The following is a 27,035-nucleotide window of genomic DNA, read 5'->3' as shown; positions in this document are numbered from 1 at the left end:
GTGAGTTTTGCTGTGTCAGGATTGTTAATTAATGGACTGAGAGTATACCGTGCTGGAGAGATCAAGAAGGAATGTAAATAGCTTGTATATAATAATAACAACAGAAATGCTTGTGCAACCAGTCAAGTGATAAAGAAGCTCTTGACTCCTTGAATTTGAGTACGACTCCTGTTCTTGTCCTCTGCCTCCGGGGAAAACTCTGCTACAAACAGTGAGAAGTGGTTTTACCAAGGTGCCACCACACAAGCAGAAAAGCGCAGCAGAAGTGTGTGGGTGGTAACCTCTAATAAGGGGGGAATTGAGCACACTTTCACCTGTATCTTTTATTAAGTTACACTGATGGCAGCTTGACTGATGCAGGCAGACAAGGGCGGATATTCTACTAAACAAGCCCCAGGACTTTGGGAGATGAGGACAAAACAATCCACCTGAGGTTAAGCACATAACTTAAGATTTCAGGAAGGGGGAAAAAAAGAGAAGGCTTACCCTTTGCCTCCTGCAGCCCCAGTCTAGAATGCCTTGAACCCATGAGTAGCTGCTACTTAGGATGAATAAAACCTGAGCACGCAAGGTGTGCTTAATCTCATGTCCCGTCTGACCACATGCAAACCGATTAGCATGAACAAATATGGTAAGCCCCTCCCCTGCCTCATTTCCTTCCAAGTTGTTATCAAAATGACAGACGTCTATCTGTGTTTGTGGGGATGACAACAGGCTGTTCTTCTTTCACTGTCAAATTCAAAATGGTGGATGGATGACACCCACACACTTTGCTAGGCTTCTGGTTATTGGAAACGTCCAATAGAGAGCAGGGGACGGAACGTGGCGCTGTCAACTTGGAGGACCTTCAACTCGGTAAACAAAGCAATTCCCCCCCCCCACTTCTTGGGGTGGGTGGGACTTCTTGTGCTGGTTGGGGTCGTGGAGGTCCTATTTCCCCTCACGTTGGCTGTTCACTAGCCGGCCCCCTTGCATATGGGGTCCTGCTCCTCTGGAATGAACCAGCTGTACCAAGTGGTCTGGGAAAGGAGGGCTGCAAAGAAGACCAGAGAGGGAACTTCCCTGGCCTGGCTGGGCTTCAGCACTCTCCGGGAGCTGGCTCTGCAGAGGGCCCTTCAAGCTTTGCGAGATTTCTCTGTACCAAACCACCACAGGAATCCAGGAGGAGGCTGGCTGTCTGCCTCACGGTGGCAGGTTGGCTGGAGGTGGCAGAAAGGAGACCCGTTTGTGGATGCCCAAGTCACATCGGGAGGAGCAGGTCAAGGCAAATGTTGCAGAAAGGTTCCAAGGAGGAAAAAAGAAACATCTGCAGGTGGTTTGGTGTACAGGTGGACGAGATACCACTTTGTAGGGAGACCGACTACCAGGGAAGTATTGTGTGAAGCTTGGGGGGGTGTCACTCTACTGTGGCGCTCAGTCGCTCTTGCTGTCCTCGCTGTCAGAATAGGCTCCCAGAAGGCTGAGGGAGGAACCTCCTGCTTTGAGGACAGAAGCCAGAGAGGCACCTCCAGAGGTGCTGCTTGTAGTTCCAGCACCTGGAAACAGCCAAAACAGAAGCAAAGGCATAAGCTGGGGAGGCAGAGACCTCAAAGCATATTCTAGATCAGGGGTGGGGATCCTACAGATGCTGCTGGACTCCAACTTCCAGCAGCCCCAACAGCCAGCATGCTCAATAGTCAGGGATGGTGGGAGCTGCAGTTCAGCAACAGGAGATGAGAACTGCCAGCGTCATGATGCCATTATCAAATCTATGGTGCAACCACCTTGGGAATACTGTGTACGGTTCCGGTATCCTCAGAAAGGAGGTTGTAGAATTTGAAAAGCTTCCGAATAGGGCCATCAAAGATATAAAGGAGGGGGGGAGGGAGGGAGGGAGGGGGGGAGAGGGAGAGAGAGAGGGAGAGAGAGAGAGAGAGAGAGAGAGAGAGAGAGAGAGAGAGAGAGAGACTTTTAAACTCTCCACCCCCTCCATTACCTGCGCCTGGCGGTGCATCTCCACAGCCTGCTCCATTGGCCGCACTACTAACTGACTTCCTCTTGGCGGTCACCAGCCCAGACAGTTTGACCTTGCTTGAGAGTTTCCCGATGCTCCTCTCCCAGCTTTCCACCTTCAGCTTCTTTGCTTGAGGCTCAGAGTCCTGAGATGAGGCCGGGGGGGGGGGGAATGGGATGGGAGAGCACAATAAGATTTTGTGTTGGACACTGGGGGTTAAAAGGCTAACAACTCCAGTAACCTATCTACTCAACTCTGCAATTGTGGTTTGCACAAACATAAACTTTAGAATTATGCATGTATAGTAAGTCATCTTTGTTTTCTTCCACCCAGAGAATCACTGAATGCGCCAGGTGCAGGGGACCCTCTGCTCTGCCCGGTATCGCTGAACTACAACTCCCAACACCCCCAGCAAGCGCAGCCAACAATGGGAGTTCATTTATTTGTTTTGACAATTCAATACTGTTTTGTCACAGCTGCCTCTAAGCACTGTACCAGATGCCCAGTGCAATAAGATTAAAAATGAAAACTATAAAATCTGAATGTGACTGAAATTCCTGATGGAATGAAAAAGCCTTCCGTAAGTGCTGGAAGTTCAAAAACCTCAGCTGGAAGTTCCCACAAGATTAGGCGCCAAATACAGAACCCATTGCTGGAAATGGCGACAGAGGAGAGTGCTCTCGAGCTTGGATCCTACTTGTGGGTTTCTTTTTATGTGCTTATGGGTGCCTGGGCTCCTGGTGGATCCAAGACAAGCATCTGTGCCGAGGGAGACCACTAACAGTCTTCCCAAAAGACTTCATAATAATAATAATTTTTTATTTATACCCCGCCCTCCCCAGTCAAAAACCGGGCTCAGGGCGGCTCACACCAACAAAACCACAATAAAACATAAAAACATTTAATTAAAATACAGATTAAAATACCGTATTAAAATTTAAAATGCAGCCTCATTTCAAGTAGTCCATAAATCCAGGCCATGAGGGAGGAAAACACAGGGGTCAGGCTAAGTCCAACCCAAAGGCCAGGCGGAACAGCTCTGTCTTGCAGGCCCTGCGGAAAGATGACAAATCCCACAGGGCCCTGGTCTCCTGGGAAAGAGCGTTCCACCAAGTTGGGGCCAATACTGAAAAGGCCCTGGCTCTAGTAAAGGCCAATCTAGCCACCTTATGGCTCGGGATCTCCAAAGTATTGTTGTTTGTGGACCTTAAGGTCCTCCGCGGGGCATACCAGGAGAGGCGGTCCCGTAGGTACAAGGGTCCCAAGCCGCATAGGGCTTTAAAAGTCAAAACCAGCACCTTAAACCTGATCCTGTACTCCACCGGGAGCCAGTGCAGCTGGTAAAGCACTGGATGAATGTGATCCCACGGCCGGGACCCCGTAAGGAGCCTCGCCGCAGCATTCTGCACCCGCTAGAGTTTCTGGGTCAGTTTTAAGGGCAGCCCCGCGTAGAGCGAGTTACAATAATCAGTGATCAAGCAGGGATGCAAGAGATGAGGCGTACCTGGAGGCACCCTGGATCCAAATTGTTAAAGGCCGTGTAAATGAATTACAAGAACCTTCCACTTGGCCTGGTAGCGAAGGGGCAGCCAGCGCAAGCTTTTGAGCACCTGAGTCTGTCCCCATCAACACTCCAGCTGCAGTGTTTCCCACCAGACGGAGCCTCCAGACCACGTATAAAGTTGTAGCTATTGTTCAGCAATCCACACTATTCTGGCTGCATCTGCCTCAACACTCCTGATCTAGCCGTTTTCCTCCTGTTGCTGTAAACACACCCTAAAATCAAGGTGATGCCCGAGATTGGGAAGGGATTCCCCAACGTTTCAATGGAATTCCCTTTTGCATGGTGTGGGCAGGCAGAGGGTGCCAAGTCTGAACTCATCACTAGCAATGCAATTGAGACATGACCAATGACCTGGGGCTCGGGGGGTAGGGGTACGTCTCTCATGGCAACGGGCATCTCAGGGATGCACCTGTGTGTGGTGGGACAGTCCTCTCTGCACAATACCTCTTGCAGGATGTCAGTAGGCTTCGCTTTTGCAAACGGCTTAGCAGGGCGTGAAGCAGAGTCCTCATCCTCTGAATCAGAGTCTTGGAGCAGCCTCCTGCTCTGAGCTTGTTCCAGCATAGTTCTGGCAGGGGGACATATAAGCAGGCAGAACACAGGAATGCAGCAGGTTAGCTCATTGTGCCCAAGTCAAATTTCAGATAGCTGCTAGCTGCTCTAAGGGAAAGATTTTGTCAAAGGAAACCAGGGTTCAGGAAGTAGGGGTGGGGGGAAGCAATTCTAAATTTTAGTATGTAATAAACATGTAAAAATGTTGTCATGCTGCTAGCTAGTTGTCCACAGGCAGGTGGCACGATGAGCTACAGCAGGTTTTCCCAAACTCGGGTCTCAACTCCCATCATCCCTAGTCAGCAGGACCACTGGTCTGCGATTATGGGAACTGTAGTCCAAAAGCAGCTGGAGACCCAAGTTTGGGAAACCCTGAACGACAGTGTGACAAGAAGCAGGGGGACAGGAAGCCCAGGCAAACTGTAGATGGGCTGCAGCTGTCCACAAACTCCACCGGCTCCTCAGTCTCCCAGCGCCAGGGCCCCTGCCTCCAGGATTCAGTTGGTCTGGCCGACCCCAGCAACACAACTGGCTGGTGCTACTATGATCAGCCACCTTCCTCCTCCCGGGCCAGCTCAGGGACCTGCTTCCTCTGCTGCTGCCACCCAGCAAATTAGGAAGAAGAGCTGTTCCGTCAGGGGGAGGAGCACAGGAAGGAACGAGATGGCCAGAAGAGGTGGCAAGGTGGCCGGTGACGGCATGAGAAGGTTTAAGCTTTCTGCAGTTCTCCCTGTCCTTCTCATCTGCACCTCCAACATGGGGGCAGGCCTGTCAGGGGAAATGATATGCGGGCGGGGGGGGGGGCTTTTTACTAAATTTGTATATACAGTGGTGCCTCGCTTAACGAATGCCCTGCTTAACGAAATTTCCGCTTAACGCAAGGATTTTTCGAGCAGAGGTTGCCTCGCTAGACGAATGCGTTTTACGAAAAATTCGTCTAGCGAATCGCTGTTTCCCATAGGAATGCATTGAAATTCAATTAATGTGTTCCTATGGGCAAAAAAAAAAATTCAAAAAAATTCAATGCATTCCTATGGGATTCGCTAGACGAATTTTTCGCTATAAGAAAAGACCCGTGGAACGAATTAATTTCGTCTAGCGAGGCACCACTGTATGCTGTAAGCCGCCCAGAGTGACTGGGGAAACCCAGCCAATGGGAAGGGTATAAATAAACATCATCATCATGCTTCTGTCAAGCTCTAAGGCAGGCACCCCCAAAACTTCGGCCCTCCAGATGTTTTGGACTACAATTCCCATCATCCCTGACCACTGGTCCTCTTAGCTAGGGATCATGGGAGTTGTAGGCCAAAACATCTGGATGGCCGCAGTTTGGAAATGCCTGCTCTAAGGGGAAGGAGAGGGTTAGGCAAGCAAAGCAAGCAGGGGTAGCAGCTCCTAGTTAGCAGTAAAACATTCACACACCACTGTCAGCACTAGCACCCCCCCCCCTTTTTTGGGTGTCTCCTCCACAACAGGAAGTCATGTGAGGCAGCCCTGGCTCTCACTTAGTCTCCTGCTCGTCCTCCTCCAGCTCCCGCACTTTCTGCTGCTCCTCGTAGTCTTTGTACTGCTGCAGCATGGACTCAAAGTCCACGTGGGCCTGGCGCTGGTTCAGCTCCTTCAGCTCCTGGAGGTTCTCCAGAACTTCCATCTCCAGCTTGGAGTCCTTGGTCCTGTTCTCCAAAACCTTAGGGGTAAAGCAGGAACATATGTTTTTATTACTTTTGTTATTCTTACACTCGCCTTTGTCATTGTCCATTAAACTAACCAGTTTAACCAAATTAACTCAAAGCAACCTACAGCAATGAATGAACAGGAACTTACAGTAAATGAACGGGAAGGTTTCCCGCGTGGGACTGGTGGGAAATACCTTCATTGGGTTGTTCAGCTCCTCATCCTCTCTCTCTTTCTGCAGGCGCTTCTCCTCTTCCTCCAGCAGCTTCTCGGCCTGGAAGTTCCGCGTGGCCCCATGCTCCATGGCGTAGTCCGTGTTCTCGGGGTCTGTCTGACGGGGACACAGGAAGCAAGAGGGAGCTATTTCAGTGGGAGACACATAGGACGAGTTGCTCCTGGCCTGTGCATGACTGCTAGTCGGGGAGCACACCATGAGCGCACGGTTGGCCACTGTGAGGACAGTGATCCAGCAGCTGCTGCTTTGTTCCTCGCAGCAGGAGAGGCTCTGGCCTTCAAGCCCTCATCTGTTTGTCCACTGGGGAAAGAAGATGCTGGGCTAGATGAAGGACTTTTGGGGTCTGATCCAGCAGGACTCTTGTTACTATTTCATAGAATCATAGAGTTGGAAGAGACCACAAGGGCCATCCAGTCCAACCCCCTGCCAAGCAGGAAACACCATCAAAGCATTCCTGACATATGTCTGTCAAGCCTCTGCTTAAAGACCTCCAAAGAAGGAGACTCCACCACACTCCTTGGTAGCAAATTCCACTGCCGAACAGCTCTTACTGTCAGGAAGTTTGCCCAAGCAGTCTTGAGCCATGCTTAGCTAAAGGAACACAAATAATCAAACCCTGCCAATTTATTTAGGATGCATAGCAGGGAGGCAGAATCACAAAGCCTTCAAATGGCAATTCTCTTGTACAGGTGTCCCTCCACTTTCACGCGACTCACACGCAACCACATATACAAGCGGTACAGGGAAATAAATAATTTGATTCAAAGCTGGACATGGCAGGAGAGAGTTGGAGAGTCCATGTGGACCCAGAGGGTGGAGGAAGCCACAAAAAGTCTGGAGACACAGTGGGGCTTTGTTTAAACTGCTCAGCCTCCCTGCCTCCAGCAGGCCCCAGAGCTTCAATTCTACCGTAATTATCCACAATTTCGGGATTACAGTATTTTTGGTCCAGATTGGAGAGAGTGCAGCAGAGAAGGTGTTTAGAGGGTGCTTGCTTATCTGCAGGAGTCCAGAATGTAACCCCCGCATATGTGGGGAGATACCTGTAATTATCCTGTGCTAAGGAATGCATGATCAACACACCTCAAGGACAAGGACTTTCTTCTCCATCATGCTCTGGTTATATCTCAAGGCTGGATCACTGCAGTGCCACTCAATTTGGGGGTTCCCTTGTGCATGACCCAGAACCTGCAGTTAGTGCAGAATGCTTTCCCGCTGACTGGTGTTTCCAATTTGCGATTGCATTGACGCATCAAATGGTGTATTTCCATTATTTGTTTTTCAGCTGCACTGGGGGAAAAGAAGGATGAAGACAGCTCCTACCTTGAAGGTGATTTCTGCAAGGCAGCGGGTGCATTTGATATAAAACCGGAAGATGGGAAGCCCCAGGTAAGACTCATTCTGGACCGTCTCCTTCCGGGCATTGAACTTCTTTCCTTTGTAGATGTACTCGCCACAGGTCTTGCACCTAGACAGTTTAAACAGTTGCTTCTTCTTATATCAATGACTCCTCACTGGGGCATCTGGGTGTCCAGTATGAGAACAAGATGCTAGGATGACTATTACTCAATTAATATTGGGGGCAAAAAAAATTAAGAATGCCAGCTTTGGAGGAACAGATAACTAAGTCTAGGATATTGTAAATATGGTTAAACATACAAGTAAGGGAAAGAAGAGAGTCTGGCAATGTTTTCACTGAAAAATGCACCACTATATATGTATTGATGTAATAAGGTACAAGAAAACGAAAATCTGCACAGATTGCTGTGAGTATTATAACCCTGTATTTCTTCCCTGTTTAGGGAAGTTTTTAATGTCTGATGTTTTATTGTGTTTTTAATATCCTGTTGGAAGCCACCCAGAGTGGCTGGGGAGGCTGGGGAGTGCGGTATAAGCAATAAATTGTTGTTGTTGTTAGACCAGAAACTGTAATCTCAATTCTCATGTTCACATCTGGTTCTTTCTTCTTTGTTATTATATCTCAAATGAAATCTTTTTAGGTTTTGAACTTTTGGGGTTTATTTTTGTAAATAATAAAAGCCTTTTAATTTTTTTATTTAAGGATGCATAGCTTAATTCCACCTTTATGCAACAGCACTTTAAGAGCCATGGCTTCACCCCAAATCATCTTGGGGGCTATAGTTTGTTAAGGGTGCTCAGGAGACTCCTATTTCCCTCTTTTACAATGACTGAGAAAAGAGTATAATAAGAACATCTATGCCAACCAGTAACTTACTTTTCCATATGTTTTCTCCCCCTTGTTCTGAGGCCTCAAGATGGGGACTAGCTGCTTAAAACGGCTGTTAAATTTTTAATCAAATAGTTGGATACAAGGAAAGGTGAAATAGAAGGCAAGCCAACCAAGAACCTTTACAAAGGTTCAAGAGCTGAGAATGGGTTTAAATCCCTAGAAAACACCACCAACAAATTCCTGAGGATCCAGGTGCCTTTCACCTTTCTCAAACCAGATTAAAATCCTAACAAACACCTTCCACACAACTAAGTCATTTCACACAGAAAGCTCTGGCGATGTAACTGAGCCAATAAGGCCCAAAAAATCTCAGGGGGGAAAAGGGTCTCGCGCAACATTCTTCCTTACCGCATGTTGAAAGGTGCCATCAGTCGGACCACATACTGCCTGTCCTTTGGAAGTTTAAGCTTGGGGATCTTAGATGGATCAAAGTCTGGAGGGTAGTATTTCTAGGACACAAGGAAAAAAGATGGGTCAGGTGAAAGAGTAGATCGTTCTCATGCAGGCTTTGGCAGTGCCCACTACAAACTTTGGCAGTGCCCAGGAGCTGGTGGTCACAAAATCACGTTTTCCAGTAGCACAAAAACACCTACTAAGCAACTTAGCACTACCTCCATCCCAAATGGGACAGGGCCAGCCACTTCTTTATTCTGCAAGCTTCTCCGGTCAATTTGCTTTTCAAGCTCCTTATTTATTTCTCGCCATGTCTATCCCAATTTCCCAGCCCTGGAGAGACTGGCTGAAATTTGCCCCTCTGACATGAAGCTGACGCAGTGAACTTGGGCTCTTTGTTCTCTCTTGCAGCAAGGAGTGGTGAACCTTTTTGGGTCTGCTTGAGAAATCTGCTCACCAGTTGACCACGCGGTGTTTTCAAAAGCACCATGCATAACTCCCTGGTCCTGAATGGGATAACTGTGCCTTTGAAGGACCAGGTGCGCAGCCTGGGAGTCATTTTGGACTCACAGTTGTCCATGGAGGCACAGGTTAATTCTGTGTCCAGGGCGGCTGTCTACCAGCTCCATCTGGTACGCAGGCTGAGACCCTACCTGCCCAAAGACTGTCTCACCAAAGTGGTGCATGCTCTAGTTATCTCCCACTTGGACTACTGCAATGCGCTCTAAGTGGGACTACCTTTGAAGGTGACTCGGAAACTGCAATTAATCCAGAATGCGGCAACTAGACTGGTGACTGGGAGCGGCCGCTGAGACCACATAACAGCGGTCCTAAGAGACCTACATTGGCTCCCAGTACGTTTCCGAGCACAATTCAAAGTGTTGGTGCTTACCTTTAAAGCCCTAAACGGCCTCGGTCCTATATACCTGAAGGAGAGTCTCCACCCCAATTGTTCAGCACCGAGGGCCTTCTGGCGGTTCCCTCACTGCGAGAAGCAAAGCTACAGGGAACCAGGCAGAGGGCCTTCTCGGTAGTGGCGCCTGCCCTGTGGAACACCCTTCCATCGGAGGTCAAGGAGATAAACAACTACCTGACATTTAGAAAACACCTAAAGGCAGCCCTGTTTAGGAAAGTTTTTAATCTGTGATATTTTAATGTATTTTGGTATTTGTTGGAAGCCGCCCAGAGTGGCGGGGGAAACCCAGCCAGATGGGCGGGGTATAAATAATAAATAATAGTAATAATAACACTGGTGTTGGCTGAGCAAGGGAGTTGAGGAAGCCAGATTTCCCTTGCCAACTTGCGAGTGCACTTCAAGGCTCCAACCACCTCTCTACCTGCCTCGCACCTGATGCCACATGTGTTGACATCTGTCTGCCTTGAGAGATCATAGAGTGCGCTTCCAGGGGTGAAGTCAAACTGCTGGAGAATCACAGCACCTGCTAGGGCTGAAGAGTCTGCTAACTTGTAACTGCTAGGTACCTCCCGCATTGTTTTTGCTCCTGCAAAAAGCATCTTGCAACTCCTGCAAAAAGCAACTCCTGCAGCCAAGCATCTTGCTCTGCTTTCCTTTGGACCCAGCCCAGGACCTCCAGGCACCCAGCCTACACATTTTCCTTGGAGAGGTCATTTCTGTGCTGGTAACACAGTGCTGATGCCAACGGCCTAATCTTCCACAGGGGATTAAAATGGGGAGGGAGGAGGCAAATCAGTATGCCATCTTGAGCTCCTTGGAGGAAAGGAGTGATGTAAAAGCAGTAATAAATGATATAAAATGGGGGTGGGGGGGGGGAGAGAAGCAGGTATGCAGCTCTGAGGTCTCTTAGGGAAACGAGATGTAAATGCTATAAGGACATACAGAAAGTGGAGGTTATCTGAATCTAAATAAAAAAATCCTTCAGTAGCACCTTAAAGACCAACTAAGTTTTTATTTTGGTATGAGCTTTCGAAGTGTGCATGCACACGAAAGCTAATGCCAAAATAAAAACTTAGTTGGTCTTTAAGGTGCTACTGAAGGAATTTATTTTTTGTTTCGACTCCGACCAACACGGCTACCTACCTGTTATCTGAATCTGTTTTAGTATTTTAACTTTTACACATTTTAAAGTAGGGTTGTGGTTTTTTTCTGTCAGTTTTGCTGCTTTGTTGTTTGTAAACCGCTTTGAGGTTTGTTTGTTCTTACAGTCAAGTGGTATATATTTTACTTTAAAAATAAAATAAAATACAAATGAATAACCCGGCATTGTCTGGCTGGCTCATCGGGGTCTCAATGTGGGCCTTTCCTAAGATTTGAACTTGGGTTTATGAGCACAGAAAAGCCAGTGAAGCAGCAACCCAGATTCAAATCAATCAATCAATCAATCAAAGCGCCCCAGTCCTGCAAGGTGGGTTTCTCTCCCCCACACCAACCAGGGGCTCCCCATTAACTGATTGCCAGCCCCGCTGTTTCGCAGTGCCCCCCCCCTCTCCTCTCCATCCCTCCAGCCACACAGGAACCTTTTATCTACTGGTACTTTTCTCTCTATCCAATAACACAGAACCATATACAGTGGTACCTTGGTTCTCAAATGCCTTGGTAAATGTTCCGGTTTTCAAACGTTTTTTGGAAGCCGAACGCCTGATGCGGCTGTTGGCTATTGATTCCGGGGCGCCTGTGCCATTCAGAAGCTGTGCCTTGGTTTTTGAACATTTTGGAAGTGAAACGGACTTCTGGAACGGATTATGTTTGGTGCTTTTCTTTTTGCTATTTATTTTGTGTTTCTGTTTTTGAGGCTTTTTCAGTTAATTTGTTTTTGTGACTGTGTGGAACCCAAATCAGCTCCTGATTGATTGACTATGTGACTGCAGAAGTGGATAAAAGCCCCCCCCCCTCCAAACAATGACCGCCATCAGTGCAGGTAAAAAAAGAAAAATTAATTTTAATCATATACAATACTGTCTTATTTACTTCATAGTATAGTATATTGATTATTGCTTTCATTTTCTGGATCAATGGGAGAAGGGAAACAGGGGCGGGGGAAGCGCGCCTTGGTTTAGGAACGCTTTGGTTTTGGTACGGATTAAGTTTGAGAACCAAGGTAATCCTGGAGCTGGAAGGGACCCCCAGGTCCAGTTTCCTGCAATGATAAAGGGCGCTGCCTTCCTCCCCATGGACCCCCAGGAGACAAGGGCCAGATTCTGTCCTCCCTCCCTCTCTCCTGAGGGGAGAGAAACAGCAGCTGTGTGAGGCAGACCTCGACGCCCATCCCTCCATGGCGGAGGCCTCTGTTCCCCTCACTCCTTTCCAGCCCCACATCCCTCTCGGGGGCCCTGGATCAACCCCCCAGATCTCTCCCCACCCCCCAGCCAACCCTCACTTATCGGGGCTGGTTTTGGGGGATCCTCATTTTTTCATCTTAACAACAACCTTGTGAAGTAGACCCCATAACTGACCGCTGACGTCACAGCCTCCCCCCCCCGTTCTACTAACATTTAACACTTTCCTCTCCGACATCTTGCCGCTTCAGCCGTCGCTGGGATCTCTCCACTCCGCCCCGCCTCTTCCCGCCTGCGATTGGCTGCAAGCGCGCCCTCTCCAGCCGGCGCTCCTGGCGCTTTCCGATTGGCTCCCGGTGTCGGTCAGTCAGAAAGCCCGAAGCCTCCGATCACCGAATCTCTTCCTCCCTAGAGCGTACAGCGTGCGTGCGTGAGATGCCTTGTCCTTCGCTTAAAGGCCGTCCGTCTAGGTAACGAGACCCCCGCACGTTTTGGTTCCGGGGCGACGGGGAAAGCGCGGTTCTGCAAATATTTGTACTGTACTGTAGGTTCGCTGCCGAAGAGGAGCGAGTTTTTCAAGCAGGACAGAATTCGAAGAAGGTGGTGCCATTGATCTCCAGAATTTGCTGGCGCGCAATCTGGTTATCTTGCTTTTTCAAGGGGTTCTGAGGCGACATCACAAACGAGTTTCGGGTCTGTCCTTTGGTGAAGAGTTCGTCCATTTCCCCTGAGGGTGATGGTTGAACACAAGACCCCGAAGAGGAGGAGGAGGAGGAGGAGGAGGAGGGGAGAACAATATGCACAGAATTTTGGACATGTTTGCTTTTAGGTTGTTCGCATCTGCCTGTCTTGAGAGACAATTGTTAGATATAAAAACACTGGCCCCAATTGGACCCTTGAAATAAATTCTAAGCAAAATTGGTGAACCAGCATACATTTATTTGAGTGATCACAAAAACATACTTGCAAGATTGGTGACCAAAGCACACCCGAAAATCTTCACCCAAGAAGCTTTTATGCTACCGGTATCTCCTAGCGCAAGATTCCCTCCCCTGTTCAGGGGTCACAACCTATCACGTCCGCCTAGTACAATATTAAACTCCCCGCCCCTGTTCCTCTTCTCCCATTCCTCTTAATCTGGCGACCATCTCTCATATTTGTGATTTTCCTTATTTGGCATTATGTTTTCACCCTGCTACATGCTGTTTTTTAGCAATAAAGCCATATTCCTCTATTTCACTGAAGCATACAGTATATTTGTTCTTTTTGCTGTTCTTAACTGCAATTTCTGCAAAAGCATATAACACCTGTTCTTTTGCTAGCATATTTAAGTACATTTTTGTTCCACAAGCTATATTAGAAAATCCCCAGATAAAAATCTCCTAACCATTATAACCGCATGGCCTTATGACTTTTATAAAAAAAAGGCCAATGATTGTTCTAAAAAGGCAATAAAAAGCAACATAAATTATTTCTCTCACAATGGAGTGAACCTGAACCTCTGGTTACCCACACCAATGTGACAAGCCTGGGTCGTATGTCTGGAGGTCCTGTTGCTGCCCAGTGCCCAGGCGACAAGACTTGGCTTCGCTGGAGGGGTCCAAAGGAAAGCAGAGCAAGACGTTGGGCATCAGCTGGGCTGCAGGATTTGCCGCGTGGCTGGGTGCAGCTAGTATTTTCATAAAATGTAAACACAGAAATAACTGAAGTATCCTATACTAATGCAGTGATTGGATAATATAATAATATAATATAAATCTGTTGTCCTGCTTACAAGGACATCTGGTTGGCCCCTGTGAGAACAGGATGCTGAACTAGTTGGGTCTTTGGCCTGATTCAGTAGGCTTTTATTATGTTCTTGCTCTTGTTTTCCAACAGTAACATTATATAAGAAGATTGGCTGACATGAGCCTTTTGTGTAATGAGATGTTATTAATTCCTACTAAGATAAATTTGAATACTGCCATTGGTTGCAGTGTGATATAGATAGTGCTTTCTCAAAAAGCCCTTGTCAGAAACTCCTGGATTGGTGGTCTATGATCTTTTGGGGAGGGTGTGTGAAAGAAACTAGGTTTTTTCTTCTTTTTCTTTTTTAACAAGAAACTGCTCCTGTTGTTGTTGTTGTTGTTGTTGTTGTTGTTGTTGTTGTTTTCGTCGCCATTTTTCATACAGAATGGTTATTGGCATAAGCACATACCAAATGCAGTGAGAATAATGAATGTAAGGGGGACGGGGAAACCGGGAAACAACAGGGAGTGCAATGAGAGCATACATTTATCACATACAGTATATAGAAGAAAAAGGGGAGTCAAATTAGTTCCCAGTAAAGGAAAAGGAGGAAAAGGAGCTGAAATTTCCCCGTGCAAATAGAAATTAGACTTTCATGAGTCAGGCTGTGTGTGAACTCCAGAATTGCAAAAGGTGACGAAGAACGCTTGGCCACCCCTGGGAAGTGGAGGCACATACGAAAGCCCCCTTGCCACAGGAACTCAAGATGCTCTTCAAGCACATCACTCTGGCATCCAGGATGCCCCTGATGCTGCCGGGCTCCAATCACTGTACTCGCCGCTATCGAGGAAGTCCTTTGCTGCCACCTGGGCATGGTACGTCACTCCAGGGCGGATCCCAGCCAACACAAAGGAGGTCTGCAGGGTGGGCCTTGTCTGCGAGAGACAAAGGACCACAGTTGTAATTTCATTTTTCAAAAACCTGCCACTCTGAAGAAAAAGGAAGCCAGTGTGGCCCAGTCTACTGACTGGAAGTGGGGAGATGGGTTCAACACACACACACCCCTCTAACAGGATGCTTCAGCTAGTTCCGGTATCTCTGCCTAATCTACCTCAAAGGTTGTTGTGAAGATAAAATGTGAGGGGAAGGGACCTTAAGCAGCTTTAAAGCCATCCAAGTTGGTGCCCATCGCTGCTTCCTGTGAGAATGTGTGGAGAAGGGGTTTCTTTTATCCAGAATCTTCCCACATTCACTTTCTTCGGACGTCCCTGAGTGTTAAGAGAGTGAGAGAAAAAGCTTTCTCTGCCCACTCACTCCACACCGTGCATAATAATAAGAGGAGGAGGAGGAGTTTGGATTTGATATCCTGCTTTATCACTACCCGAAGGAGTGTCAAAGCGGCTAACATTCTCCTTTCCCTTCCTCTCCCACAACAAACACTCTGTGAGGTGAGTGGGGCTGAGAGACTTCAGAGAAGTGTGACTAGCCCAAGGTCACCCAGCAGCTGCATGTGGAGGAGCGGGGACGCAAACCCACTTCACCAGATTACGAGTCTACCGCTCTTAACCATTACACCACACTACTTCTACAGTGGTACTTTGGTTCTCAAACGCCTTGGTACTCAAACAACTTGGAACCCAAACACTGCAAACCCAGAAGTACCCTGTTTCTCATATTTTAAGACATACCCATAAAATAAGCCATAGTAGGATTTTTAAGCATTCAAGGAATATAAGCCATACCCCGAAAATAAGACATAGTGATAGGCGCAGCAGCAATGCCGGCTGCAGCAGGAGGAGGAGGAAAAAAATAAGACATCCCTTGAAAATAAGTCATAGTGTGTTTTTTTGAGGAAGAAAGAAATTTAAGACATGTCTTATAATATGAGAAACACGGGTAAGTGTTCCGGTTTGCAGACTTTTTTTGGAAGTTGAATGTGCTCCGTTTTGAGTGCCACACTTCCATTTTGAGTGTTACACTGAGGTCTGTCTGTGTTTGCTATTTATTTTGCATTTTTGTTTTTGTGGCTTTTTTGTTTTGTTTTTGTGACTGTGTGGAACCCAGTTCAGCTACTGATTGATTGCAGTACATTGTTTATTGCTTTCATTTTATAGATCAATGGTCTCGTTAGATAGTAAAATTCATGTTAAATAGCTGTTTGGTGAGTTGTTTTTTTTTTTAAAAGGTTTCATAGAATCATAGAGTTGGAAGAGACCACAAGGGCCATCCAGTCCAACCCCCTGCCAAGCAGGAAACACCACCAAAGCATTCTTGACATATGCCTGTCAAGCCTCTGCTTAAAGACCTCCAAAGAAGGAGACTCCACCACACTCCTTGGCAGCAAATTCCACTGCCGAACAGCTCTTACTGTCAGGAAGTTTTTTACATTACTTTCTATGGGAAAGCATGCCTTGCTTTTGGAACGCTTTGGTTTTGGAATGGACTTCCAGAACGGATTAAGTTTGAGAACTAAGGTACCACTGTATTTGGATCTCCCTCCCCCTAAAATTCACAGCACGATTTCTTACAGGTCCTTCTCGCAATCATGTTTCAGACTTACAGCCATGCTTAGCTGATAGTCTGGCTCCTATCCACAATATTACATTGGAAGCTGCCTAGAGTGGCTGGGGTACAAAAATAAATGGCTGCTGCTGCTACTGCTACTACTTCTATTATCTCCAATAAGTCAGCAGCCTGTGCACCAAAGCATTAAAGGAAGGGCTGCAAGAAGAAACAAAACTGTTAAATATAGGAAACGCAGCAATTTTGTCTTAAAGCTACAGAGCCCTGACTTATTTATGGTGCTGTCTCTCACCACTTTGCTGGTGTTGCTTCCATCCCTTGTGTAACGGATCATGTATTTGAGGGCGAAGTATTCTGAGAGTTTCCAGGAGCTGGGGGGCTTCCACACCAAAAGTATCTTCTTCCTCTGGCCCAGGATCTGGGTGACCTTCAAGTCTTCTGGAGGGTCAGGCTTGACTAAGAAAAAGCCAGTGCAGAGAAAATAATACAAAGCAAGCAAGCAAGTGGAGAGATGAAAGAAGCATGCGTGGCCTATGGTGCCAACTTCACACTAGGCACTAAATGGTTGTGGCTCCCAAAGAATCCTGGGAACTGTAGTTTGTTAAGGGTGCTGAGAATTGTTATGAGACCCCACTAGTCCCCTCGTGGAACTACAGTTTCCAGAGAGGTTTAACAATCCTTCCCGAGGAACTCTGGGAATTGTAGCTCTGTGGGGGGGGGATAGAGCCCTCGTAACAACTCTCAGCACCCTTTACAAACTACGGTACATTACCCAGGATTCTTTGGGGGAAGCCATGCTTGTTTAAAGTGGCATAAATGTGTGGTGTTAATGTGGACAACATTCAGAGTCAATCCTGTAAAAGCCACTCTGAATAACACAACGTGCCCTCAAAACTCTGGACCTACAAACCTGTTTCTGTCACCCTTGTGGTTTAAAACCTTTTAAATCCCCAGTGATGGACAAAACGGAAAGTTCCCTATCTCTGCACTGTACAGGCCTTTGCCCCAGTGAAGCAGTGGAAGACTATTGCTCATCTGCCTCCACCAGAGGACAAGGGGTCCTTCTTTGGGCTAGCCAGTGTGGCTAGGTATTGGCTAGTGACACATCAGCCCCAGCCATCGTGACCAATGGTCAGAGATGATGGAAGTTGTAGTCCAGCAATGTCTAAAGAGGAACAGTATGAATCCTGTTTCCTTCCTGTTATGTACTGCTGATTGGCCCCAGGAGCCACCCAATCCAGCTCCAGGTGGAAGTGAATCAGCAACCTGATTAGCCTGCAGGAGCAGCCAATCAGGCTGCTGGCAGAAGTCCTTCCGCAACCTGATTGGCCTGCAGGAGCAGCCAATTAGGCCGCTGGCAGAAGTCATTCCGCAACCTGATTGGCCCACAGGTGCAGCCCTGAAGTAGCCAATCACGCAAGGCCCATTGTGTAAATAATGTATAGAAGCAGACGTTTGGGGGAAAGAGCGATTCTCCTCTTCTTCTTCTATTGCTATTACAAGCTGAATAAAGAGCATGAAATTCACCATATTTCACTTCCGTTAGAAAAGGTGAGCGAAATCTTGTGTGTCATGGTTCTATGAATACTTACTGATATCAAGCTGGTGGAAGTAGTAGTAGGTCGTCGCTGTCCCCAGGGGGTTCACCGCTGTTACATTCAGCACATAGGGCCTCCAAGAGAACATCTGGACATTGTCGAAGAAGCAGCTGTTGGCCGCTGTGGTAGCTTGGACACACTCCTTTATTTCTCCATCCACGAGAAACCTGGGTTGCAAAGAAGTCAAATATTAGCATGGGCTGCCCAGCCCACCTACTGACAGGAGCAAGCCAGCAACAAATCACACCAAGCAAGCTGGAGTTAACCCTAATTTTATTTTTATTTTATATTTTATTAAAGATTTTGTTGATTTACAAAAATATGTGCAATGTCTCTCGTAACATCTTTACAAATCCGTTTCATCTGTTGAGACATTGGAAAGAAAAGGGGGAAAGAGGTAGATGGGGAGGGTGGGGGTCGGGGTTTCTGTTTTGCTTAGTGTACGTGGGTTTTTTGTTTCGTCAGCGTCGCTTGTGTAGGTTCTCTGCTGTTCGCTTGCGTTCCAACAGGAGCTGCACAGGACAGGAGTGTCAGGCCTCACGAACACAGCAATTCTTGCCCTATGGATCAGTTGCTGAGACTAAAGGTCCCTGGCTCCCCACAGCTGCCTTAAGTCTCCTCCTCCTCCCCAGGGTTTTCCCCATGCAATCTGAGACTGCTCTTGCATGAAGCTCACTTCTCCTCCCCCCTCTTCATGGCTCTCCTGGTTCTGGGAGACCAGCAGGGAGGGGAGCTTCTCGCAGCAGGACAGAGAGACACCCATGACTCTTCACCAGCTGGACTTATCTCTGCCTCTTGGCCTCCCTCCTCTCCAGCTTCCTCTTCTACCTCTGATTCTGGACTTCTCTCTGCCACAGACTCTCCCTGCTCACTAAAACCTGTTACCGCCTCAGCTTCTGACACATTTTCCCAGTCTGCTCCCTCTTCTCTCTCTGGCCACTCATTATTGTCCCACCTGCAGTCCCTGGGCTCTGAGCCTTCTTCCCTTGGGGGTTTCCTAGCTGGTTCCTCCCACTATTCCTCTGTGTCCAACCAGTCCATGACACCTACTAAGGAAACTGAAATATACTTGGAGTCAAGAGTGAATTTCATGCTCTTTATTCAGCTCATAGTAATCAAGGAGAAGAAGAGAAGAATGGCTCTTTTCCCAAAACCATCTGCTTATACAGTGGTACCTCTGTTTATGAACACAATTGGTTCCGGAAGTCTGTTCATAAACTGAAGCGTTCATAAACTGAAACGAACTTTCCCATTGAAAGTAATGGAAAGTGGATTAATCCGTTCCAGACGGTCCGTGGAGTAACCGTTCATAAACTGAAGAGAACTTTCCCATTGAAAGTAATGGAAAGTGGATTAATCCGTTCCAGACGGGTCCGCAAAGTACTTAAACTGAAGCGTTCATAAACTGAAACATGGGTGTAATGGGTTCCGGAAGTCTGTTCATAAACTGAAGTGTTCATAAACTGAAGCGAACTTTCCCATTAAAAGTAATGGAAAGTGAATTAATCCGTTCCAGATGGGTCCGCGGCGTTCATAAACCGAAAATTCATAAACCGAGGTGTTCATAAACCGAGGTTCCACTGTATACATTATTTACACAATGGGCCTTGCGTGATTGGCTACTTCCGGGCTACACCTGTGAGCCAATCAGGTTGTGGATTGACTTCTGCCTGCAGCCTGATTGGCTGCTCCTGCAGGCCAATCAGGTTGCGGATTCACTTCCACCTGGAGTTGGATTGGGTAGCTCCTGCGGACCAATCAGACTGCTGATTCTGAATCCTATTGTTCTAGGATTCAGCTCAGTACATAACAGAAACGAGTTGGTTTATGAGCATCATGGGTAGCCCTGCAGCCTGATCTGGCTCAGAAACCCTTCTGAAAGCTTCACTTTAATTTGATAAATATTGTTTCCTCTGTGAAGAGAGAAGCCAGATTGCCACAAGCTGTATCTATGATACCAATTAGAGGGAGTTTCTCCATTTTACCTACGTGGAGGAAAAAAAAGTAGGCAGGTGTGTCTCGGTCTCCAATCTCCAGGAGCAATTGATGGCTGAGAAGTTGTTGGTCTGGCACCGTGCTAAAGGTTTATCAGGTGGGTCTGGAGGAAAGGGGAGGAGCAGAAAGGTGGTTTAATTATTTATTTCATAAAAATTATGCATTGCTTTATAGTAAAAAGAAAGAAAGAGATAAATCAATAAAACTTGGGGGGGGGGAATCCATAACCATACTTTAAAGCAGGCATCCCCAAACTTCGCCCCTCCAGATGTTTTGGACTACAGTTCCCATCTTCCCTGACCACTGGTCCTGTTAGCTAGGGATCATGGGAGTTGTAGGCCAAAACATCTGGAGGGCCGCAGTTTGGGGATGCCTGCTTTAAAGCATACAAAAGTGAAAAGACCACAACAGATTCAAATCACCTTGACTTTCTAAGCATCTGAGTAGGCTTGTCTAAACAGGAATGCTTTTAGCATGCACCAAAATCATAGCTGTCAAGTTTTCCCTTTTCTTGCGAGGAAGCCTATTCAGCATAAGGGAATTTCCCTTTTAAAAAAAAGGGCGAACTTGACAGCTATGTGCACCAAAATAATACAGTTATTATTTTGATAATTATTATTTGCCCCTTTGATATCAAGAGGCAGGGAGTTCCAAAGTGCAGGTGCTGCCACACGAAAATATTGATTTCTCACATGTGTAGAATGGGGTTTATGTGGCACTTGTAATATTGCCAATTCTAGCATGCAATTAAGTGCTACGTTGAATTTTAATTCCTCTTCCAACCAATTCAAAGTAGGGTTTCCCAAACTTGGGTCTGCAGCTCTTTTTGGACTACAGTTCCCATCATCCTAGTCCTGCAGCTAGGGATAATGGGAATTGTAGTCCAGCAACAGCTAGAGACCCAAGTTTGGGAAATCCTGGATTACAGAAAGGCAGACTCTTGGTTAGACTCTGGTGGTAATCAACCAGCGTGGGACAGAGTAACAAAAGACCAAACATCGAGAACTTGAGACACAGTCACAAGGAATGTGGACTGTAATTGCCTTTTTCTACTCACAGCCCAGCTTCAGGTGAATTCTCCGCAGCAACCGCCCAGTGGTGAGATCATAGCAACTGTATTCGCCATTCTGAGCCAGGCTGGCGTTCTTCAAAACAAGGCTGCCATCTCTTCTCACTGCCTTCAAAATCCCATGTAACGGGCTGCTCATTTTCCATCCCACCGTGGAATTGCTTTCAGGGACAGGGCAATGCAAAAGTATTTCAAATGTCCCAAGTCTGGCGTACTGCTGGTCTATTGGAACTCCTGTGTTCCCTCCACCCCCAAAAAACAGAACAATGGAAGGGGGAGGGGACAATTAGTAATATACAACATTTGCATGGTATCTTGTCAGAGAAAGAGAGAAGCTTGCAGCACTTATCTTTTATTCCAGAGCTTACAAGTGGAATACAAGAAAGAACTCCTATTTTCTTACAATCGTAGAATTATAGAGTTGGAAGGGACTCCCAAGGATCATCTAGTCCAGGGGTCAGCAAACTTTTTCAGCAGGGGGCCGGTCCACTGTCCCTCAGACCTTGTGGGGGGGGGGGGCGGACTATATTTTGAAAAAAAATTGAATAAATTCCTATGCCCCACAAATAACCCAGAGATACATTTTAAATAAAACAACACATTCTACTCATGTAAAAAAACATGATGATTCCCGGACCATCCGCGGGCCGGATTTAGAAGGCGATTGGGCCGCATCCGGCCCCCGGGCCTTAGTTTTGGGACCCCTGATCTAGTCCAAACCTTAACAATGCAGGAACCAAAGCTAATGAATGGTCCCCTGGCCTCAATGAAGGAGAGGCCACCACTTTCCAAGGGAGTCCGTTCCACTGTCCAACAGCTTTGACTTTCTGAATGTTCATCTTAATCTTTAGTTGGAATCTCCTTTATTGTCATTTGAGTCAGTTAATTTAGGTCCTCCTCTCTGGAGCAGCAAAAAGCAAGTTTGCTTTATTTTCCATATGAAGCTCTTCAGATATTTGAAGGTGGCTCTCTCAGCCACCTCTCACCCTTCTATTCTCACAATGACCCTGCGAGGTTGTTGTTGTTGTTGTTACTATTTTTATTAATGGAATTCAGGGCCGTCCCTAGGCCCAGGCTGGGTGGCGCCAGGCGCCAGGGCACCTGGCTATCAGGGGCACAGAAGGGGCACCGAACGCTGGTGTCTGCCTCTGCGCGCCTCTGCTGTTGAGCGGCTTCAGGCAGCTCTCCGGAGGCGCGCGGGGAGCGCTGGCCTGGGGCCTCCTGAGCATCTGAGAGGCGCAGTGCAGTGGCCCCAGGCTCACACTCCCCGCACGCTTCCAGAGCTTTCATAGAATCATAGAATCATAGAGTTGGAAGAGACCACAAGGGCCATCCAGTCCAACCCCCTGCCAAGCAGGAAACACCATCAAAGCATTCTTGACATATGGCTGTCAAGCCTCCAAACACCTCCAAAGAAGGAGACTCCACCACACTCCTTGGCAGCAAATTCCACTGCCGAACAGCTCTTACTGTCAGGAAGTTCTTCCTAATGTTTAGGTGGAATCTTCTTTCTTGAAGTTTGAATCCATTGATCTGTGTCCACTTCTCTGGAGCAGCAGAAAACAATCTTTCACCCTCCTCTATATGACATCCTTTTATATATTTGAACATGGCTATCATATCACCCCTTAACCTTCTCTTCTCCAGGCTAAACATACCCAGCTCCCTAAGTCGTTCCTCATAAGGCATCGTTTCCAGGCCTTTGACCATTTTGGTTGCCCTCTTCTGGACACGTTCAAGCTTGTCAGTATCCTTCTTGAACTGTGGTGCCCAGAACTGGACACAGTACTCCAGGTGAGGTCTGACCAGAGCAGAATACAGTGGTACTATTACTTCCCTAGATCTAGACGCTATACTCCTATTGATGCAGCCCAGAATTGCATTGGCTTTTTTAGCTGCTGCATCACACTGTTGACTCATGTCAAGTTGACCTCCTTGCCTCTCTTCCTGCCATACCTTTTGATCCCTTGAACCAAACAATGTCCTCTTGTGAAGGGAAAACGGGTGACAGGACAAATGTGATTGCCAGTATTATCCGCTGCATCTTCCTTCAGAATTCAGGAAACAGTGTTTGTGCAGCTTAGAATCCTGTTTGAAAGAGTCGTCAAAACTCAACTTATGTAAAATACTTAATTTGCAGTATTTTCCAAGCTTACAACTTAACTGAGAAGGACCCCTCCAGACGGCTGGTTTTTGGGTGGGTATATTCTGTAGCATGTTATTGTGCAGTAGGAGTGCATCAGTGGTAGAGTTACACTGGACCATCCACAGGTAGGGTTGCCAGACTCAATAGAGGACAGGACTTCTGTGCCTTTAATTGCCCTGCTCTCTTTTGAGTCTGGAAGCCTTAAAGAGAAACCAGCAGACTCTTTGCTTGGAAATTAAACAAAGGGTCTGCTGGTTTCTCTTTAAGGTTTCCAGACTCAAAAGAGAGCAGGGCAATTAAAGGCACAGAAGTCCCATCCTTTATTGAGTCTGGCAACCCTATCCACAGGTCGTTTTGGTTTATTAGTTCTGCAATGCCGTCTGGAGTGGCACTCTTGTACTATAGTGCAATAAAAGTAGGACAAGAAACTACAACTCAGGAACATTTGTGGTATTAAGAATTACAAGATTTTAGCAGGAAACTAGAGGATGTGTACCAATTGCAAGTGAAGCAGTATGACCACCCGAAAGCTTTTACAGGCCCAAATGGTCTTTATTGTTATATATGTAAAAATGCAAGGCTGTCATCACACTGTAGTTCACATGGCTGCCAGTAGGTGGTGAACCGTAGCATGATGGCAGGTGGCCCAGGTGAGCTGTGTGATGGGGGAAGGTGCTTTGCACACTGCTCTGTGAAACCCACCCCCTTTTTTTAAAAGCAAGGGGGGGTATGGTGATCAGGGAGCGGAGGGGCAAGCTGAGAGGGGAAGAGGAAATGTTTGGGGCAAGCTGGGAGGGGATAGGGGAGTGAGGCGTAAAGGGAGGAGCGGTTGGCCAGGAGCTGTGGAAGCAGGGGTGGCAGGCAGGGGGGAGGCGGCACTTAGCATTTATTTTATTTAACAAAATTTATAAACCATTAGATTTCCCCCCTTAAAATAAAAAAACCACAACACCTCAAAATAATTTACAAAAATATAAAACAAAATATTAAAATTATCAACAGTCAAAACAAGTAATTAAAAGCATAATTAAAATTAGACAATTAAAATTAGCAGCTGAGAGAGAGAGAGAGATGTTTTAATTGCAAACTGATGTCGAGGACTGAACTCAAGCCTGGAAAAAACGAGAATATGAGAGAAACCAAAATTGACAGGTTAGCCCAGCTCCACATGACTAGCGAGGGCCCCAAAGTTCAGTACTAAGGGAGGAGATGACGTGGCCCCGGGGAACATTGGGAGAGAGCAACTGGTATGCCATGCTATTGCAGGCTCATTGGGGCAGAGATCCTTTTATGCTATGATTTGTTAAAGGCTCTGCATTGCATGCTGCTGTCATGGCAACAGTAATTGGAGTCCTAAATTTTTATTTTTATTTTTAGGGGGGGGGGAAGGACTCACCAGTAGCAAAGATTTTGCCGTCCGAGTCTGGGCTGGTTACCGACAACCCTCTCTCTTCAGGAGGCTGGATATCTCTGTGGTTTTGTCTCAACAGCTGGAAATGCATTCCCCTCACTTCCTGGCCCTTTATCTGCTCACAGCTGAGCTCAAGAAGCCTTTTCTCCTAAGAAAGGGCAGATTCCCGTAACAGCCACCCCTCCCTCCACTGGCTCCGATTTCCCCTCCTGTCACACTTCCCGGACAGTCAACATCCAGAATGACGAAACAGGCTTCCCGAAACATCCCCAAGGCTGTGTGCCCCCCCCCTGTGTTTCCCCCTCTCATTTAACACTTCTTGGAGCAATTTTTTTTTACCAAGGGGCATTCCTGATTCTCTCACAACGACCCTGTGAGGTAGGCTAACTGACCATGGGGGTGGGAATGTGGGTTATTCAGTATTTATTTTTTCCCTTTTCATTTTAAAGCAGTTGTTAGAAGCACAAATGGCAAGGCTGTTGATAACTTATTGTGCCAAGTTTATAAGCCTACGGTTGCCTTCCAGATGTTTTGGAATGCAGCATCCAATAGATTTGCTGACGGGGTTGATGGGAGTTCTAGTCCAAAACTGTTCTGGCTGGGGCCGATAGGAAGAGCTGCAAACATACTTGGTACACTTTGACCTGTGAATCTTTGCTGACGAAGAATAGTTGAAACAGGGCCTTGTCCTGATTTTTACTGGAATTCTGATTTTTACTGGAATTTATCTTTATTTGCCTTCAACATTGGGATTGGTTCCCATTTAAACTCCGCATCAAATCAATAAAACCTTGTGAAGATTTTTTTGAAATCATTTTCTTTTGGCCTGAGTTCTTGCAATTTATCGTTTATTTCTGGACTTTCCCAAGAACTCCAATTTCCACGATATATCCCTGCCTGCTACTCATTTTAGCTTCCCTTGCTAGAGTTACAAGTGGCGGGTGCCAGGCGGAGCTTTTTTCAGTCGGAGAGCCCTGGCTTCTCTCAGGAGGGTGCCACTGCAGTGAATAATACCGAAACAAACATTTCACGTCAAAATGGAAACTGGCCAGAGTGTGCGAGTTTACCCTTTTATTTAGATTGGAAGATGATCATCAGGCATCCGCACAACATGGCCAGTCCAACGAAGCTGATGTTGAAGAATCGTTGCTTCGACACAGGTGATCTTTGCTTCTTCCAGTACAGTGGTATTAGTTTGCCTGTCTTCCCAAGAGTTGTGTAATACAGTGGTACCTCGACTTACAAAGGCGATCTGTTCCACGGCGAAAATACTTCTGGGTTTGCCGACTTCGTAAGTCAAAATCAAAACCTTCGGAAGTCGAGGCATTCGGAAGTTGAGGTACCACTGTCAACATCTTGCTTTCATAGAATCATAGAATCATAGAGTTGGAAGAGACCATAAGGGCCATCCAGTCCAACCCCCTGCCAAGCAGGAAACACCATCAAAGCATTCCTGACAGATGGCTGTCACACCTCCGCTTAAAGACCTCCAAAGAAGGCGACTCCACCACACTCCTTGGCAGCAAATTCCACTGCTGAACAGCTCTTACTGTCAGGAAGTTCTTCCTAATGTTTAGGTGGAATCTTCTTTCTTGTAGTTTGAAGCCATTGCTCCGTGTCTGCTTCTCTGGAGCAGCAGAAAACAACCTTTCTCCTTCCTCTATATGGCATCCTTTTATATATTTGAACATGGCTATCATATCACCCCTTAACCTTCTCTTCTCCAGGCTAAACATACCCAGCTCCCACCCTAAGCCGTTCCTCATAAGGCATCGTTTCCAGGCCTTTGACCATTTTGGTTGCCCTCTTCTGGTTGCTTTCCTTTGGACCACATTGGCAAGGCCGAGAGGGAGGTCTTCTCATCTGGACAGCCCAGGACCTTCAGAAACACTGCGCAGGCTTGCACCCTGTGGGGGGTCACTTCATTGCTGCTAACGCAGTTTGACTTCACCCCCTGGAGGCATACGCCAACGTTTCTCAAGACAGATGGTTGTGTGGCGATACCCTGATCCCTCCCGGAATAAATAAAGATACAGGAAACATTGCATAAGGTTAATGGGCGTAAAAGGCCACAACTTTACTGATTACGGATGTAGAGAGGTATTGGCTTAGGCATTGGATCTAACCCTCTATATCCGACTCCAGCCCGCTCTGCTGGCAGCCTGTGAAGGGTTAACCACCGTTGGGCGAGGCCTGTGATGCAGATCAACTAGGAACTCACCCTGGGGCCACCACTAGGGGGCGTGCCTTAGGCCCTCACCTACCACGGCTTCAGACATGGCCACGCCCCCGGACTCCTTAAGGGAGTACCCTTCAGCATTTTGGGGGAGGTGATGGCAGCAACCTCCCCCCCCACACACACCTGTAACCTTTCAGAGATAATCCGATGCCTACTGCCAAAAACCAAAGTTGTGACGAGTTGCTACGAGGTAGGCGAAAACCACCAGGCCAGAGCCAATTTTCCAAGTGGGGAAATTCCTACCAGACCCCTCAACGGCGACCAACCGAGGTCCATAGCAATGTCAAAAGGAGAGCCTTGCCTAAAGGGAGGGTGGGTGGGAAAACGAAGCGGCTGGGGTGTTCGGGAAAGAGAGGCTGACTCCCGGTCACGCTCGCTTAAATCAGCGAGCCACGCCCCCTTGGAACGT

General features: G+C 47.2%; 2 protein-coding genes across 3 annotated transcripts; both read right to left on the bottom strand.

Annotated features, from left to right (window-relative positions):
• Nucleotides 1-308: 308 nt before the first annotated feature.
• On the bottom strand, nt 309-12,211 carry YJU2 (YJU2 splicing factor homolog). The gene is made up of 8 exons (XM_035120684.3): nt 12,132-12,211; nt 8,618-8,718; nt 7,342-7,486; nt 5,980-6,114; nt 5,615-5,796; nt 4,002-4,125; nt 1,976-2,138; nt 309-1,535 (listed from the first exon to the last, which is right to left on the bottom strand). Exons 1-8 carry the CDS (start codon nt 12,153-12,155, stop codon nt 1,414-1,416), a joined length of 996 nt encoding a protein of 331 aa, XP_034976575.1. The 5' UTR covers nt 12,156-12,211; the 3' UTR covers nt 309-1,413.
• Nucleotides 12,212-12,835: 624 nt separating this feature from the next.
• EBI3 (Epstein-Barr virus induced 3) lies at nt 12,836-24,557 on the bottom strand. Of its 2 annotated transcripts, none has more exons than XM_035121016.3 (7): nt 24,373-24,557; nt 22,787-22,918; nt 20,819-21,064; nt 19,756-19,864; nt 17,761-17,933; nt 16,461-16,624; nt 12,836-14,580 (listed from the first exon to the last, which is right to left on the bottom strand). In XM_035121016.3, the coding sequence occupies exons 2-7, from the start codon at nt 22,872-22,874 to the stop codon at nt 14,428-14,430; spliced, it is 933 nt and encodes a 310-aa protein (XP_034976907.1). In that variant the 5' UTR covers nt 22,875-22,918; nt 24,373-24,557; the 3' UTR covers nt 12,836-14,427. The 2 variants fall into 2 exon arrangements, with proteins under 2 accessions (XP_034976907.1, XP_088529005.1); XM_088672879.1 differs by having other exon boundaries at nt 20,819-21,073; nt 24,373-24,509.
• Between the last annotated feature and the right edge of the window lie 2,478 nt (nt 24,558-27,035).

The sequence above is a fragment of the Zootoca vivipara genome, chromosome 6, assembly GCF_965207765.1.
Source record: "Zootoca vivipara chromosome 6, rZooViv2.hap1.1, whole genome shotgun sequence".
NCBI lineage: Eukaryota > Metazoa > Chordata > Lepidosauria > Squamata > Lacertidae > Zootoca > Zootoca vivipara.
The sequence above is the reverse complement of the archived record's forward strand: the minus strand, read 5'-3'. Positions and strand labels throughout refer to the sequence as shown.